The 17,982-nt window shown below is 40.8% G+C and overlaps 1 protein-coding gene across 1 annotated transcript in view; it reads right to left on the reverse strand.

The window, feature by feature from the left end:
* Positions 1 to 17,982, reverse strand: part of LOC124262919 (chorion peroxidase-like) — a 58,935-nt gene that overhangs the window by 28,715 nt on the left and 12,238 nt on the right. Inside the window, exon 5 of the mRNA XM_046697560.1 lies at positions 1,435 to 1,444. Coding sequence (XP_046553516.1) covers positions 1,435 to 1,444 — 10 coding nt within the window. The remainder of the gene's footprint in view (positions 1 to 1,434; positions 1,445 to 17,982) is intronic.

Here is a 17,982-nt window from a genome sequence, read left to right on the forward strand (position 1 = left end):
TGACTTTTCCAGTCCATATATTAGTAGTTCCATGTGTCCTCTTTGAAAATATGCATATAAAAGTACACTTGGGTCTCAGTATGAGATTTTAAAAATTATTCCTGAAAATTTTAACTTTTCAATTTTTTACCCCATAATAGGATTTAGCATAAATCTATTTGACTTTATAACCCATGTATTAGTAATACCTTGTGTTCTCTTTGAAAATTTCCATAAAACGGACGTTTGTGTCTCAAAATGAAATTGTAAAAATGTTCTCTGAAAATTTCAATTTTTTAACTTTTTACCCCAAAATAAGACTTCGGATAACATTATTTGACGTTTATAATTCATCTATTGGTAGTACTTTGTGTACTCTTTGAAAACATATATAAAAAGGTAAATTTGTGTCTCAATATGAGATTTTAAAAATTATTTACTGAAGATTTCAATTTTTAAAATTTTTACCTCCCAAAATAGGACTTAGCATCATATTTCAAGGGAGGACTTATTAATACCCATTAGTTATAATTTAAATATGTTGAAAACACTCAAATCATTTCTGTACCAATTATTTGGAGGTTTTGTCACATATTGACTTGACTATTGAGGCTCTTCCTGCAACTGTAATTTACCTTTGTAAACATCAAACGGAAAATCAAAACAAAATTATGATAGTTTTTCGTTTGGAATCCTTTTTCCAGAGTTGGTCTGGTGTTTTCTTTACATTCTGCATTGAACAGAATGTTTGATCATGAACCGATTTGGAGTTAGATTCAGATTCATCGGTATCATTTTGACCCAAACAGATTTGTAGTACCCTGGATGCAGCTACGGCAAGGCCCGATAATTGTATTCCGCAGCCGCGAAGGTATGCTCGCTGTGCGACTCAAGTTTAAGGGGAAAAAACAAACAAATTGACAGGTCTGAAACCTTCGAAACATATATGCAAGAACTCCTACTACCTCTTTCAGGGTACCTCTGCAACAATTGTGTTGCCCAATTGTATTGGTCAGATAAAATCTACTTTGACAATGTCGACAGACTCCGTATTGCAAGGCAAGAAATGATCCAATTTCTAAAATCTCTTTCGATTAGGCAAATACCAACTAAAGGAAACAAATGGGCCCGTCGGGAAACTCCGACACCCAAAATAACTAAGAAGTTTGTGTGGGGAGGAAAAGCCATCGTCCGAACGACAAGCAGAAAGAACTTTCTTTCGAAGCCAAGCCGACATCGCAAAGGGGACTGTGGACAGTGGTACCCAAACACGCCTACAAACAACACTGCCGAAAACTTTCACGATATAATTGATATAGCTTACAGTTAAATTTGTTATCATTGACAATAATTCATTTCTTTTTAATAATATTTTTATATTGATTACTCCTTTATATATTCTTCCTGATCATACCTGTAAACGTTGTATGATCATCAGCTTTTTATTGTCATGTATCTTTTTGCGATAATCAGGTATATTTTGGTAAAAATATGTAAGGGATCATACAAGTTGTTAGCAATATGTGTAATCGTAACATATTAACATGACAATTATTAGAGTGAGGGAGTGAGTATGGTTTTACGCCGCTTTTAGCAATATTCCAGCAATATCACGGCGGGTGACACCATAAATGGGCTTCACACATTGTGCCCATGTGGGGAATCGAACCCTGGTCGTCAGCGTGACGAGCCGACGCTTTAACCATTAGGCTACCCCACCGCCCCTGATAATTATTAAAAAAAAAAAAACAACTCACAATATTAAAGAGAAAACTATACCACACAAATTTGGAATCATTATATGTTTACGGTTATTATCAGCGTTGACACTTTATAGTTGTTCACTACCCATCGATAGAGTTAGTATCTTATACAAGTTCCATGATCGCTATTTGAATTTGTTCGATATAGGTCTGATTTCGATGTTCCTCCATTTACACTTTGATAACTACAACTTCTGTTTTGTATTTACTATCAGTTGATTGTATCTGTTCCACCTGGGCAATAAAAGTCTCTAATTGTCCATGATCCTGCTGAGAAGGAGATCTGCAAGAACATATTTCATGGCAAAGGCCCAGTAGCTCTCATTCACTGCTTACAAGTTCAGATATCTGATCTTCCCATCCTCAACAGAGTTGCCAACGTCAACGAGGAAAGAATGTTCCGCCTCCACGATAAACAGCCAGGACACGTGAAATCAAGTCCAAACACTTCGATATGGAAGTAATATGGCGACACACAGACAACCGGAACAACCAAACATAAAAACTGGGAAAGCGAGTTGAATTATAAGGGCGATAACTCTAGAGTCATTGTGGCTACTCGATGATAATTAACTGTCAGAGGGTGCAAAAATTGAGGGAAGAAATATGCCTACTCAAGAGGAAAGATGAACCTTCATGAAAGCTACAATGCCCATATGTGAAACTTTTAGCTGGCATAGACTTTATAAGAAGTTGGCAGTCTGCACCATTCTTACAGACAAGGCTTGAAACAGGTAAGATAATGCACCTTAATTTATTAATGTTTAAAGTAATGATATCTATTAATCTAATGATGGTTATTTTAGAGTATTTAATTTTCCTTGACATCAGTGATATGTTTAGTGTATTACATCCTTGATTAGGCCTTATGTAAACTGTTCGTTTCTTATTACCGCCCAACCCAAACATTTGACTCGACCCTAAATTACTTTGTATGGTTTTTACACTAGAGAAAATGCAATTTTGACTCTCAAAATGTGCATGAATTTTTCACATTTCTAAGTTTCGATTTTCTATCGGAGAATAGTTGTAAATTTCCAGAGAAATCAAGGAATTTTGACATACAATATAATTAAATGTAAAAAAAGAATCCGCCCGACCGACCCATATTTTCTTTTTAAAACAGTGATGAGAAACATGAATAATTTTTTTATGTGGCCTTATCTCAATTATATCCTATATTCTACCCTTTCTGCAGGTATACAGGGTTTTTTATATCCATGTACATCTTTGAATTTGTAGTGGTAATTTCCAAGGATGTCAAAGAAAGAGATGTGTCATCACAGATTCTAATTCTCAGCACATCATTGGCGGGATTGCTGCATGGGAGGAATCCATTATTGTCCCAAGTTCAATACATCAATGACCTGACACTGGATTACTCTGGAGCAACGAAGGAAGTAAGGAATTAAGTTTTCCAGAGAGGCATGACTTTTCTCAATCTCCTTAAAATGTAATTGTTATTTTATGCATTAGCTCTTAAGAAGATTCCCCATTCGCAGATGCACATTGGATTAGAATTACAACCTTTCCATGTTTACGCTCTCTTTTTAAGATATTATGGCATCCTTTGTTTATAAATAAGTAGCTTTAGAAGGCAAATGAATAAATATTTTAAATGAGAAAAGAAATAGCGGATATATATTTCACTGAGGGCAGAGATTTCCACATAACTTTTACTTAACTGTTCTTATTTCTTGGTTTAGTGTCTGACCCTGATGAACCACATGGTTCTACTTCCCAGACAAGTGTTTACAGAAAAATGAAGGCGATTGCTGAAGAACACAAAGTGCACATAGACAAGCATCCTCGATAATCTCCAGGGTATACGTTACGATCACTCTCCGCTATACCCTGGATGCATCCACGGCTTGGCCCGATAATTATATTACCTCCCTTTGCTGGCTCCGCATTCTCACAGTAGCCAATCCGCTAAGCCGCCGTTACATCCGAGCTTGCCAGTGTCAACAAAGATAGCGGTCGCAGTCGCGAAGGTTTGTTCGCTGTGCCACTCAGACTTTTGGGGAAATCATACAGACAAATTGACAGATCTGAAACTTTAAAACAATATATGAAAGAACTCCTTCTACCTCTTTCAGAGTACCTCTGCATCAACTGTGTTGCTAAGTTTAAACGGTTAGATAATTTAAGAAGCGAAAGTGAGTTTTGATTGGTTCGCTCAACTTCCCAGTGTAGACACCTGATTGGATAAAAAGCCAGCCAAGGGGGTTAATAATATCATCGGACCCATTCGTCACCACTCGCCTCTTTCCGTAACCTGCAAGAAGACTCGTCCCCCTCTCGATGCTTGTTATGTGCGAAAATACGACAAACCAATCAGAACGAGCGTAAATGACTGCCGTGCTTTGGTAAAAATAGTCCCGAGTACTTAAATCGTTTATGGCATTATGGCATTGTTTAAAAAATCATAAAAAAATATATATCGTCATATTGAAAGTACAAAGAACTTAGCTAACAGGATTTTGCTGCCTGGTATGAAGTTTTCGATAAGAATCATGCGATTGACGGTGAGAGATTCAAATACACGCACGTGCGTTTGTTTGACATTACGGCTCTCGTGTTTCCAACTGAGGGTGTTTCTGACGATCTTGCGGCCTTGTTATGGAGATTGTACGTGCGCTTTCAACAATTTCGGCAATGTAATTATAAATCGCTACGAGTTTCAAAACAATAATATTAGACATATATCTGCATGTAACTTATCAACTTTAATCTTTAACATTGGGATATATTTCACTTCTTGGGGAATATTTTAGTCTGACTCTTTTTTGGGGGTCATTTATATATTTTTCAGCGAATTCATTTAAAATTCCACTTGGGGTATGGGTTACACGAATGTTCAGTTTGAGACATATTTTAAAGTCATTTTTGAATTTCTGCTTTGGGATTTAATGTAGCCTTAATAAATGTTATTTACATATCATAAAACAAATCCCATTTGTGATTATCAAACCCTATTTAGAAATATAAATGGAAATATAAGGTGAACATCTGGTAATAATTACGTCAGAATAAGTCTGTAACAAATAGGTTTCTCCTTCTTTTAGTTGTATCAAAACGGTTTAATTATTTAAAACCATAAACAGCAATACAATGTATGATTACTTCGGTGATATTAAGTACCATTGGAATCAAACAAGAATAGAGTTATCGTTCCTGTTTAAAGTAGTTCTGATGTTCATGCGCCAATATGAAATCCTTCCAGAGGGGCACGAGTCGCTATTCGGCTTTTCCCGGGATAACACGAGTTGGTCACGAATGGCAAGCGCGGATGTAACGGCGGCTTAGCGGATTGGCTACTGTGAGAATGCGGAGCCAGCAAAGGGAGGTAATATAATTATCGGGCCAAGGCGTGGATGCATCCAGTGTATAGTGGAGAGTGATCGTAACGTATACACCAGGCAATGCTGCCCTTTTAGAAGCATGAACATTCTGACATATTTCTGTTCAAATGACTGTTCTAAAACAAGGGGAACCCGTGGAAATCCCGTTTAAAATTGGTCTTCAGTAACAAATGGTTGTCACAAGAGGCGACAAACGGGGTCGGATGGTCAGACTCGCTGATTTGTTGTTTCAACTTCTCAACACAAAAGGAATGAACTTTTTGCCCTTCTTTGAACTGGTCCTTTTGGCTTCTTAAGTTAATGCCTTTGTTGGCACATGGTAACTATATAAACACCTTACACTAATCATTTGATGCAGACCCATGAAGATCCGGGGTAGAATAGGTCTTCAGCATCCCATGCTTACCACAAATGGCGACTATACTTGTTGTTAGAGGCGACTAACGGGATCGGGTGGTCAGGCTCGCTGGCTTGGTTGACACATGTCATCGGTTCCCAATTGCGGAGAACGATGCTCATGCTGTTGATCACTGGAATTTCTGGTCCAGACTCGATTATTTACAGATCGCCGCCATATAGCTGGAATATTGCTGAGTCACTCACTCACTCACTCATTTGATGCACATTGACTGTATGGTTTTTCCATCACAAGGGATTAATATATGAGTGCAAAAACAGTTAAGGATCTTTTTAGCAGTCTTAATAATCATTTAATTATTGAATTTGTAAAGGAAATTTAACTAATTGATAAATTTGGATGGCTATGTTTTGTATATAGATACATATTTTATCATTGGTAGTTAAATTACCACCTTAGATTGTTAGTGGCAGTATCCTAAAGGGAGGTTGAAGTAAAAATTTAATCTTCCACCTTTTTACTCGTAGTATTATTGTCCTTTTAATTGTGGCTAAATTTGCCTACAATCGCCAGCAGCTGAAGGGATGGTGTAACTAGGGCCCATGCATGTAGCAAAGGTGGTGATCTACCTTCAGTTGTTGGAGATCAATAGCCCATTTTTACATTGTATTGTCAAAAGTAGTTTTCTACTTTTAAAAATACATGCTAGCTAGTTTAAACTCTTTTTGTGATACTCTAGTTATTTTACAGTCCGACGATGACTGGTTATTGAACTACTTGTATGAAATTAAGGTCACAAGTGAGACCGCTTCAACTCTTTCATATTTAGATCTATGCATAAAGATTCACAAGGCGTGACCAAAGAATCTCCACACGGCTGTAAGACAAAAGTAATGATTTAAAATAGTCAACTTTTCATGTCGAGCAATATTCCAACAGCTCCAGCCCTAGGTGTTTACATTTCACTTCTTCAGAGGTACAATCCAGCATACTCTTTTCACCAAGATAACCGCCCCCATGGTGTAGTGGTTAGAGCGTCCGCCCGGGAGAGCGGAAGGTCGCGGGTTCGATCCCCGACCGCGTCATACCAAAAGACGTTAAAATATGGTACTTGTTGGTCCCTGCCTGGCGCTCGGCATTAATGGGTACAACAAGGACTGGTCGGCTCGGAGTCAGTATAATGTGTCTGAGTGGGATATTCATGCTTCACTGCGGCATGGTATCTCAGTGGGCTAGCACTATAAAACCAGCTTAAGTCTGGGCTAGTACAAGCAGCCGCACATACACATACACACGCATAAACGTCTTCATATGAGCGAAATATTCTCAAGCACGACAATTAACCCAATTTCACCTCACCTCACCTTTTCACCAAGATTTCATCGAGCGTCATACCACTCTTGCTCAGAAGTTGTTCGATCAAGGCTACACCATATCCAAGGCCTCAGTCAAAATTTGATGCATCAGTGACAAAAATTATGCCCGATGCAATCTCCATTTTGACATGTAGCATACGTTCCCGATGTTTTCAGGTGAACAGTGGACCAGCCTTTGCATGTGTTTATGATGGATGGCGCCGGTGGGGCAGGATAAGCTCACCCTATCACGAAAACCTGGTTTCATGACAATTTGCTACTAATAAATAAACACATGCTCTGTCATCGTATAAGGGTGTCAATCACTGTATTGTGTGGTCCAGACTCGATTGCTTACCACATCGTACAGCTGTAAATACTGCTGAATGTGGCGTCAAAAACACACAGTCATATTATTTTTAGAATTGTACAATTCCCTATTGATGGTTTGTCGTTTCTATTTACTATCATCTGTGCAAGGTAAGGTCAAGAATGGTTGCCTGAAGTCAACAACCTTTTGTTTCAGAATCCCGTGTTGTAAACGTAACGGGAAATAGTAAAGTCAGATTGACCCCAAGTTTCTTGTCTAGACCACGAACCAAATCACCTTCCTTTGGCCATGACTTGGGCGTTTTCTCGTACATTAAGGGCGATGGTAACCTGGTGGTTCAAACTTCCGCTGGTGACGCTGAAGACCCGGGTTCGATTCCCGCATGGTACAATGTTTGAGACCGCCTCTGTAGTGTAGTGGTTAGAGAGCGGAAGGTCGCGGGTTCGATCCCCGACCGCGTCATACCAAAAGACGTTAAAATATGGTACTTGTTGGTCCCTGCCTGGCGCTCGGCATTAATGGGTACAACAAGGACTGGTCGGCTCGGAGTCAGTATAATGTGTCTGAGTGGGATATTCATGCTTCACTGCGGCATGGTATCTCAGTGGGCTAGCACTATAAAACCAGCTTCAGTCTGGGCTAGTACAAGCAGCCGCACATACACATACACGCATGCACGTCTTCATATGAGCGAAATATTCTCAAGCACGACGATTAACCCAATTTCACCTCACCTCACCTTTTCACCAAGATTTCATCGAGCGTCATACCACTCTTTTGCTCAGAAGTTGTTCGATCAAGGCTACACCATATCCAAGGCCTCAGTCAAAATTTGATGCATCAGTGACAAAAATTATGCCCGATGCAATCTCCATTTTGACATGTAGCATACGTTCCCGATGTTTTCAGGTGAACAGTGGACCAGCCTTTGCATGTGTTTATGATGGATGGCGCCGGTGGGGCAGGATAAGCTCACCCTATCACGAAAACCTGGTTTCATGACAATTTGCTACTAATAAATAAACACATGCTCTGTCATCGTATCAGGGTGTCAATCACTGTATTGTGTGGTCAGACTCGATTGCTTACCACATCGTACAGCTGTAAATACTGCTGAATGTGGCGTCAAAAACACACAGTCATATTATTTTTAGAATTGTACAATTCCCTATTGATGGTTTGTCGTTTCTATTTACTATCATCTGTGCAAGGTAAGGTCAAGAATGGTTGCCTGAAGTCAACAACCTTTTGTTTCAGAATCCCGTGTTGTAAACGTAACGGGAAATAGTAAAGTCAGATTGACCCCAAGTTTCTTGTCTAGACCACGAACCAAATCACCTTCCTTTGGCCATGACTTGGGCGTTTTCTCGTACATTAAGGGCGATGGTAACCTGGTGGTTCAAACTTCCGCTGGTGACGCTGAAGACCCGGGTTCGATTCCCCGCATGGTACAATGTTTGAGACCGCCTCTGTAGTGTAGTGGTTAGAGAGCGGAAGGTCGCGGGTTCGATCCCCGACCGCGTCATACCAAAAGACGTTAAAATATGGTACTTGTTGTTGGTCCCTGCCTGGCGCTCGGCATTAATGGGTACAACAAGGACTGGTCGGCTCGGAGTCAGTATAATGTGTCTGAGTGGGGTATTCATGCTTCACTGCGGCATGGTATCTCAGTGGGCTAGCACTATAAAACCAGCTTCAGTCTGGGCTAGTACAAGCAGCCGCACATACACATACACACGCATGCACGTCGTCATATGAGCGAAATATTCTCAAGCACGACGTAAAACCCAATTTCACCTCACCTCACCTCACCTCACAATGTTTGAAGTCCATTTGTATTGCTAAAAGCGGCGTAAAACCATACTCACTCACTCCAGCAATATTACGACCGTTATTAACCACAGACAAATTGTTTCATTTCCTGTGCACCAGGAGGTGAAACCCTTATAACACGACGAATATTTGCTGCTGAAATAGTTTTATTTTCTCCGGAGTATACATTACCGGAGATTCTGGACACCTAAAACTTGGTGAAGTCAAAGTCGCCAAGGCTGCTGCAACTGGCCTCGATGTTAGTCCTGAAATGAACCAAATTTTGGTCTTCGTTATCAGCATCAAACACTGGCATCATCCACATCGACATAACTACGTGAGTGTATGTCAGATGCCATTTATCTTACAATGGGTTATTTCTAAACATATATGTAGTTGTAAAAGAGATTTAACAGGCAAAAGTGCAGTATTGGTAAAATCACATCATGGTAGCTTCCAGTAGATGGATACGTTGTAAATTCTCATTGTTATAGTGGCGTATTGTACGGTCACGACTGACGTCACCCGCTATCTGCTTGCTCACCGCTCACCCCAAGTGCACAAATATGGTTCTGTGGGAATTTTAATGGGATGATGATAAGCTCAAAACTTTAATTAACACTCTAAAACGAGTTTCGACATAGACGTAGGTGAATTCGACTGAAGGACGAGAAACTTAACAAGACATTACAATAAATTACACAATTGTCCGTCGTAATCCGACTTCAAGTATTTGTATTAAAAAAACCTAAAGTGAGTGAGTGAAGTAGTTTAGTTTTACGCCGCACTCAGCAATATGCCAGCCATATGGCGGCAGTCTGTAAATAATCGAGTCTGGACCAGAAAATCCAGTCAACCAAGTCAGCGAGCCTGACCACCCGATCCCGTTAGTCGCCTCTTATGACAAGCATGGGTTACTGAAGGCCAATATTCTAACCCGTCACGGGTCACATACGCCAAAACGCAACATGGTCCCGATAACAACGCAGCTGTCCGAAAACTTCATACATGTAGGAATCGTGCATTTTCCAAACATTGCAAACTTAATTGTGGGACATTGGTCCAAATGCACATGCATAATAGTAGTGTAAATACCGTTGTTGGACAGAGCAAACTTGCGGTAAGCAAAATTCATCACGAATATGCCAAGACTTACGCAAGTGCATAAAATAATGATTACCAATAAAATTCTTTGTTATTCTTTTCTCTTCTTCACTCTACATAGGAGTTGATTAAGACTCATTAACGAGGTGTCAAAGGGCTAATTATGAGGTGTGAGTAATAAATTGCCAAAACCGGGACAACTGTTCTAGCTCATTAACCAGGTGTGAAAATTGACTGCCAAAAGTGGGAATAAGTCATCGGAGATCGGTATCGCCAATATAGGGGCTTCACAACCTCAGCTGGTAATATTTTTCAACTGCAGCCAGGCTGCAGAATTTTCAATCAGGTTATTGAAAAATGGGTCTTTGAATGGCATTTGGAAGTGATGCTCATAAGGTGAAGGAGTAAGCTCACACTCCGAAACGTTGAGTTCCTAATGAAGGAGTAAGGATATACTCCGAAACGTTGAGTTCCTAATGAAGGAGTAAGGATATACTCCGAAACGTTGAGTTCCTAATGAAGGAGTAAGGATATACTCCGAAACGTTGAGTTCCTAATGAAGGAGTAAGGATATACTCCGAAACGTTGAGTTCCTCATGAAGGAGTAAGGATATACTCCGAAACGTTGAGTTCCTAATGAAGGAGTAAGGATATACTCCGAAACGTTGAGTTCCTAATGAAGGAGTAAGGATATACTCCGAAACGTTGAGTTCCTAATGAAGGAGTAAGGATATACTCCGAAACGTTGTGTTCCTCATGAAGGAGTAAGGATATACTCTTCAAACGTTGAGTTCCTAATGAAGGAGTAAGGATATACTCCGAACCGATACTCCGAAACGAAACGTTGAATGAAGGAGTAAGGATATACTCCAGAAACGTTGAGTTCCTAATGAAGAAGGAGTAAGGATATACTCCGAAACGTTGAGTTCCTGAAGGAGTGAAGGAGTAAGGATATACTCCGAAACGTTGAGTTCCTAATGAAGGAGTAAGGATATACTAAGGATATCCTCAGTGAAACGTTGAGTTCCTAATGAAGGAGTAAGGATATACTCCGAAACGTTGAGTTCCTAATGAAGGAGTAAGGATATACTCCGAAACGTTGAGTTCCTAATGAAGGAGTAAGGATATACTCCGAAACGTTGTGTTCCTCATGAAGGAGTAAGGATATACTCCGAAACGTTGAGTTCCTAATGAAGGAGTAAGGATATACTCCGAAACGTTGAGTTCCTCATAATGAAACTCCAAAACGTTGAGTTCCTAATGAAGGAGTAAGGATATACACCGAAACGTTGAGTTCCTAATGAAGGAGTAAGGATATACTCCAAAACGTTGTGTTCCTAAGGAGTAAAGGATATACTCCGAAACGTTGTCCCAAAACGTGTTCCTAATGAAGGAGTAAGGATATACGTTGTGTTCCTCCTCATGAAGGAGGAAGGATATACACCAAACGTTGTGTTCCTAATGAAGGGATAAGGATATACTCCGAAACGTTGTGTTCCTAAAAGGAGTAAGGATATACGTTGTGTTCCTCCTGAATGAAGGAGAAGAAGGATATACACCAAAACGTTGTGTTCCTCATGAAGGAGGAAGGATATACTCCAAAACGTTGTGTTCCTCATGAAGGAGGAAGGATATACACCAAAACGTTGTGTTCCTCATGAAGGAGGAAGGATATACTCCGAAACGTTGTGTTCCTCATGAAGGAGTAAGGATATACACCAAAACGTTGTGTTCCTCACAATAAAGAAGTTGACATCCAAAAAACCTCTCTTCCTTATTTGAAAATGCTTCCTGTTTGTAACATGATTATCATAAATCTCACACACGTCTTTGTTTCTATTTTCTAGTCAAGTGATATCGGTGATGTTACGTTCTTTCGCTCGGTAGTTTATATATTTGTGGGTTCGCACATGTATTACTCTTTACAAGTAATGTTGATATTTGATAAATGACATATGCAACATATTTATATGTTTCTATCCAGGACAACACAACGGTTGATTTAACCAAGTATGCTGGGATTAGTAATGAAAGCTTACGTGGCGTGTGCGATGTTGAAGGCGTCGGTCTGGATAGCGTCAATACCGACGTTGTTACAGATCACTTGAGACAGCGTTAATTTCGAGATTTCGTTCAGTTGATCTGTAAAACAGTACGACAATATGTGCATTGAATGGCTTATATAGAGTATGATTCAATGAAATACAATGAACGGTGATGCATTATATATGCATTGAATTGGACATGTAGGCTGAAGGATTTGGTGAAATAATATTTCGAAATATTCTTATTGCAAACAATCCATACATTCACAGACCACAAATGACTATATTGCCAAGTTTTTGAAGAGTGAAAAATATTTCTTAAGACGCTGAAACCAAATGCCATCATCTCAAGAGCGATCGTGCTTACCTCTTCAACTACTGTCATTGTAAACAACCTTCAGTCAGTATATCTGTTCTCATCGTGAATGTCAAGACTCTGGTGAGTTAATATTTCATATGTGACTCAATATTTCAGATTTGTGATTCAATTGCATTGTACTAGAAATCGGTGTTGTCATTCATTGTAGCTTGCTCATTGTTTGCTCAATATATTATTGAATATTTTAGACTTGTCTGTGTTCTATTTTGCTGGTTCAAAGGGGACTCTTATACCTTTTGTCAGGGCTAATTATTAACCATAACACTATGAATATTCAAATGTTATGTATTGGACGATTTTCACATTTATTAGAGAAACCTAATGGACCAACCTGATGTGAAGCCAATAGTTGTGTTGGTCGTTTCGTACCAGAATCGATCCCCGGACCGTATGTCACTAAATTGTTGACCTATTATATAGGCAAACGTTGGCCCAACGAGACCACCAGGAACAGGTGTCTCGCTCATAGCTCCTGGGTATAGGTCTACTTTGCCTGTGTCTCTGAAAGTGAGAGTGAGTGAGTATGGTTTTACATGGCCTTTACTAATATTCCAGCAATATTACATATGGATTTCAGACATTATTTCCACCATGGGAATCGAACCAAGGTGTTCTGCGTGACTTTAACCACTTGGCTACCACACCGCCCATGAAAATAGGAGTGAATTGGTGAGCGTGGATTACGCGATCTTTCAAACTAATTCAGCAACATCACAGCAGGGATACGGATGTCACATATTTTTGTCATGTTGGAAGTCGGAGAGGGGGGGGGGGAAGAAAGCAAGAGAGAGAGAGAGAGAGATTGAGTGACATTAGTTTTACGTCGCTTTTAGCATTATTACAGCAATATCACGGCGGGGACACCAACCGGGTTTTCACTCTAACCGCTAGGTTACCCTACCGCCTCTCCTGAAGAGGATTCAGGGTTTCAGATGTAGGGCAGAGCAAATAATGTTCGTCAAATACAGCCAGACTGTTGTGTCGACATTGGAGTAACAACTTCGAGTTATCCGTAGCTCGACACAACCGAAAATTGGTGAATACAGTAGGAATATGATGGGACCAAGCTTAAACGATAACCCGACAGTTGACAGAACAGTGTTTGACTATTTCAGTTCTGAATAGAACAGGACTATGATGGGACCAAGTTTAAACGATAACCCGATAGTTGACAGAACAGTGTTTGACTATTTCAGTTCTGAATAGAGCAGGACTATGACAGGACCAAGCTTAAACGATAACCCGACAGTTGACAGAACAGTGTTTGACTATTTCAGTTCTGAATAGAACTGGACTATGATAGGACCAAGCTTAAACGACAACCCGACAGTTGACAGAACAGTGTTTGGCTATTTCAGTTCTGAATAGAACAGCACTATGATTGGACCAGGCTTAAACTTCCAGATAACAGTGATAAACAGTGAAGTGTGATGGTGTAAACAATTAATTTGTTCACAAAAGAAAAAGAAAAACACTTACGAGTACACTGAAGAAGCGCATGAAGGGACGGTTGGTGTTGTGATTGAGATGGAATTGTCGGAGGCGAACTGGATCGCCTTGTCCCTGAAAGCCTGGTAGGATGGGAGGCCATGGTCGCGGCCTCGTTGAATGTTCAAGGACGTTATGTCTTCGGCCCCATTTGCTGACTGGACGTGCTCAAAGAGATGATCGGTCACACCTGCCAAAACAATATGTCCATGAGCATGGAAGCCTGTCGGTATTGCTATCTCATTTTAGAGGCCGATTATATATCTCATAGAAAGGATTGGGCAAGGGAGGTGAGGTCCAAGGAAGTCAGGGGATATTCCTAAAACAACCTAACAGTCCGTAGGAGGAGATCATGGAATATTTCACATATTTGGGGAGTTTTTTCAAAATGGACACTTTATAATGTCACCATAAGGCGCTTTTTATATGTATTTCTATCTTCATCTCAGTCATCCAGAATTATGACAAGCAGTGGGGAATGCCAACTGTTTTAGTACATTAGTGCAATAAAAATATCTAAATCACCCAAAAAGGGAAATATCCGATATCATCATCTTACAATTTTCATCTAACTGCTTTCTGACCCACCATTGGTAAACTTTTCGTCGACTTTCTGACTGTTGTCCTTCAAGAGCCCTTGGAAGACTTCTTTGATTCCATTGTTTGCATAGAATACATCCATAAACATATCCTGTATCTTGAGATTGGTGAAGTCCTTGACATTGTACGTTGCGCGGAGCAGCGAATGGCCAAATCTGTTAGCAGCAGTAGCAAAACTGTTGTAGAGACCAGGATTAACAGAAGCATCATAGGCATAAGTAGTGCCTAGGTCAAAAGCATCGTAGAAATCGTCACCTAGGATCAGAGGCAACCAATCTTCGTAGGTGATGCGCTGTATTGCTGCAATGACAATCCTGCGGGCTTCCTCGTAGAGAATTTCATCGTCCCAATCCCGGTGCTCTTGAGCAAGACCAGTTGCAAGCCTATTGTGCTGCTGAACCCATAGTGTATGCATGGCTGTTAAACCAGCGAAGACATTGACCCGAAAGTCACCTGAAACAAATTGTTTATTTCATGTTTATTTATTTGTTTACCGCCGCACCTAGCTATAGTCATTTTCCAGCTTTATGAAGGAGGTCTGTAAGTAATGGTATCTGGACCAAACAATCCTGTGATTGATATCTTGTGAGTTAATCTGAGCAATTGCTGTACGATGGTATGCATTAACCTTGTAAGACAGCCTGACCACTCTGTTTGTGACTTTTACGACAATCATTCCTGAAGACCAATTCCAACCTTTTTCTTCATGGAGGGCCTATAACACAAGTTCTAAAATAATGTTATTTGGTCTGATAATTTTTTCCCCGGAATACTCCTATCTGTGACAACTAGTCACCGGTCAAGACACAGATTATTTCATTAACTACCATCTGGTCGTATGGGAATCACTTATTTCATAGTGTCCCTTTAAGAAAGTACACAAAAATGTGACAACATATATCTTTTGTTAATGTCAGGAAAATAAGTCTATGTTACTGTTATAGAAGCGCATGTTTTTGCTCCATAGGAATAAAGACCGAAATAATGAACAAACATCTATACTGCCATACTTACTGATCATATGAAAATCATATGAAAAAGAAACCTACCTGCATTCGGGCACTTAGTATTCCCGTTTCTCAGTAGGCAAAACGGCTTGTCGGAATTTGGAGCCGGTTTCCTCCAGAAGAGGTTTTCAACAAACCTATATAATGACAAAACATTCGGGGATTTAAAGCAACAAAATCGTTCGCATAACCAGAGGAAATATCTGTTTATTTAAAGCCAATTCCGTTATACGGTCCCAACTAAACTATAAACTTGTGTTTACGAATCCCTATCAAATGGCGATAGGCCAGACATTCATGTGATAAACCAGGCATTTGCTGAAAGCTGAGAATATCTAGCCTTACCGGTGGCATCCGTCACACACACATGCAAAGGCAAGTCAATTGTTCACCTATAAACACCTCAGCGTGAGACTCGAGTCAATGAAAGAAATATGTTTCCGTCTTATTTGGCAAACAACCATATGCTAAACACTTTTTAAGCCTGAATGGTCTGATTTGGCAAACGGCCACATGCTAAACACTTTTAAGCCTGAATGGTAACAGTTTTGTGGTAAGAGCATGCCCGGTTGCATGACAAGAAGGATGAATTCATTCCTGAATTCAATCAAGGCTGTCACACAGCCTTCGTGATACCATACTGTCACGCTGAAGACAGATGATTTCAAGACAGATGAAACCTCGCTCTGTGCCGGCTCGGGCAACCAGCCTAGCGAGCCACTGAATGAGTGCACATAGTAGCGTATTCGGATACAGACTGTTTTATGACTACTTAAAAATTAAATATATGGTGTCATAATGCCTCACATATACACAATAATCACAGGTGTCACAAATTGTACTTACCTCCTGATTTTGTTCTAAGTTCGTCCAACTCCTCAACAGAGCCTCCGTAGACGGTGCTGGCGTCGATGTAGGAGGTGAGGATGTTGTACTGTTCCCGAGGTGACGTGTCTGCGGGAGATGCCGAGTTGGTGAGTGGATATAATTCTCAGATATTCCCATTATGATAATCGGTTGAACCCTAATCGCACTCGATTGATTCACCAAAGGTAAAAACGTCCAGGAACTTTCGCGCTACGACTGTCGTAAGTCTTATGTTTTATGGGATGGGAGGTACGATCGCCTTAAAGCTAAAATCACTTTGTCCAACTGCACCCTCTACCTGAGTGACCGACCCCGTAGTATAATGCATAGAGCGTCTGCCAGGAGACAGGAAGGTCCGTTGTTCGATTCCCGGTCGCGTCATACCAAAAGACGCCAAAATATATTTAATTGTTATTACCCTAATCTGGGCCCCGTCTCGTATATCCCAAGTTAGGGCGCAAAGTATTGATTGATTAGGCTTCAATACTACACTGTTTACTACGTGTTGTAGTTGACAGAGTTCTAGTAACATTTAACTGCTCCCTTAATACAGTGGGCAACATTCGCCAGCGATTCAAAATCACAGGTCGGAGTGATTGAGTGAGTGAGTATGGTTTTACGCCGCTTTTTAGCAATATTCCAGCAATATCACGACGGGGGACACCAGAAATGGGCTTCACACATTGTACCCATGTCGGGAATCGAACCCGGGTCTTCGGCGTGACGAGCGAACGCTTTAACCACTAGGCTACCCCACCGCCCCATCACAGGTCGGACAACAGACAGGCCAAGAATAGGCAGACCTAGGGTGACCACGCCCCCTAAAGATCGCTACCTACGCACCTTGCGTCTGTGTAAGATATTCTAGCGTTTGGTAGTGTGGTCAGCAGACAGAAAGTAGCAAGACGACTAAGGGCAGCGGTATCAGAGCCTACAGATCCTACAGAAGCCCGCTGTTGACCAATGATGAATACGATGGACATGAAGAGTGAGGCGTTGGCGACGTCATAATTGACAGCGCGTCCTCTTCACCGACGAGAGCAGGTTATACATGTTCCATTCTGATGGCAAACAACGCGTAGGAAAGGAGAACGCACTGTCGTTTGTTGCGCGTCCTCTTCACCGACGAGAGCAGGATATACATGTTCCATTCTGATGGCAAACAACGCATAGAAAAGGAGAACGTACTGTCGTTTGTTGCGTACAGCAGGTCGTACCCTTTGGGGCTAGGGGTGCCCTGGGGTGTGGACGCATTTGTGGTGACGAGAGGACGCCATTGGCCATCACTGATGGTAATTTGAATGCCGAACGCTACAGAGATGAGGTCCTACGCCCTGTCCTGATTCCATTCCTTCGTTAAAAGCCACGGGGTATCATGTTCAAACACCACAATGCCAGGCTTCATGCAGCTAACGTCGTGCAAAACGTATCATTAACGTCAACAACGGTCATGCGTCACCCTGGCCAGCTCGCTCTCCAATCCCACAGAGAACTTTCGGGATATCATGGGCAGACAAATTCGACGGCAA

This window comes from Haliotis rubra, unplaced genomic scaffold (genome assembly GCF_003918875.1).
Source record: "Haliotis rubra isolate DU_JTF1 unplaced genomic scaffold, ASM391887v1 Scf10, whole genome shotgun sequence".
Classification (NCBI taxonomy): Eukaryota; Metazoa; Mollusca; class Gastropoda; order Lepetellida; family Haliotidae; genus Haliotis; species Haliotis rubra.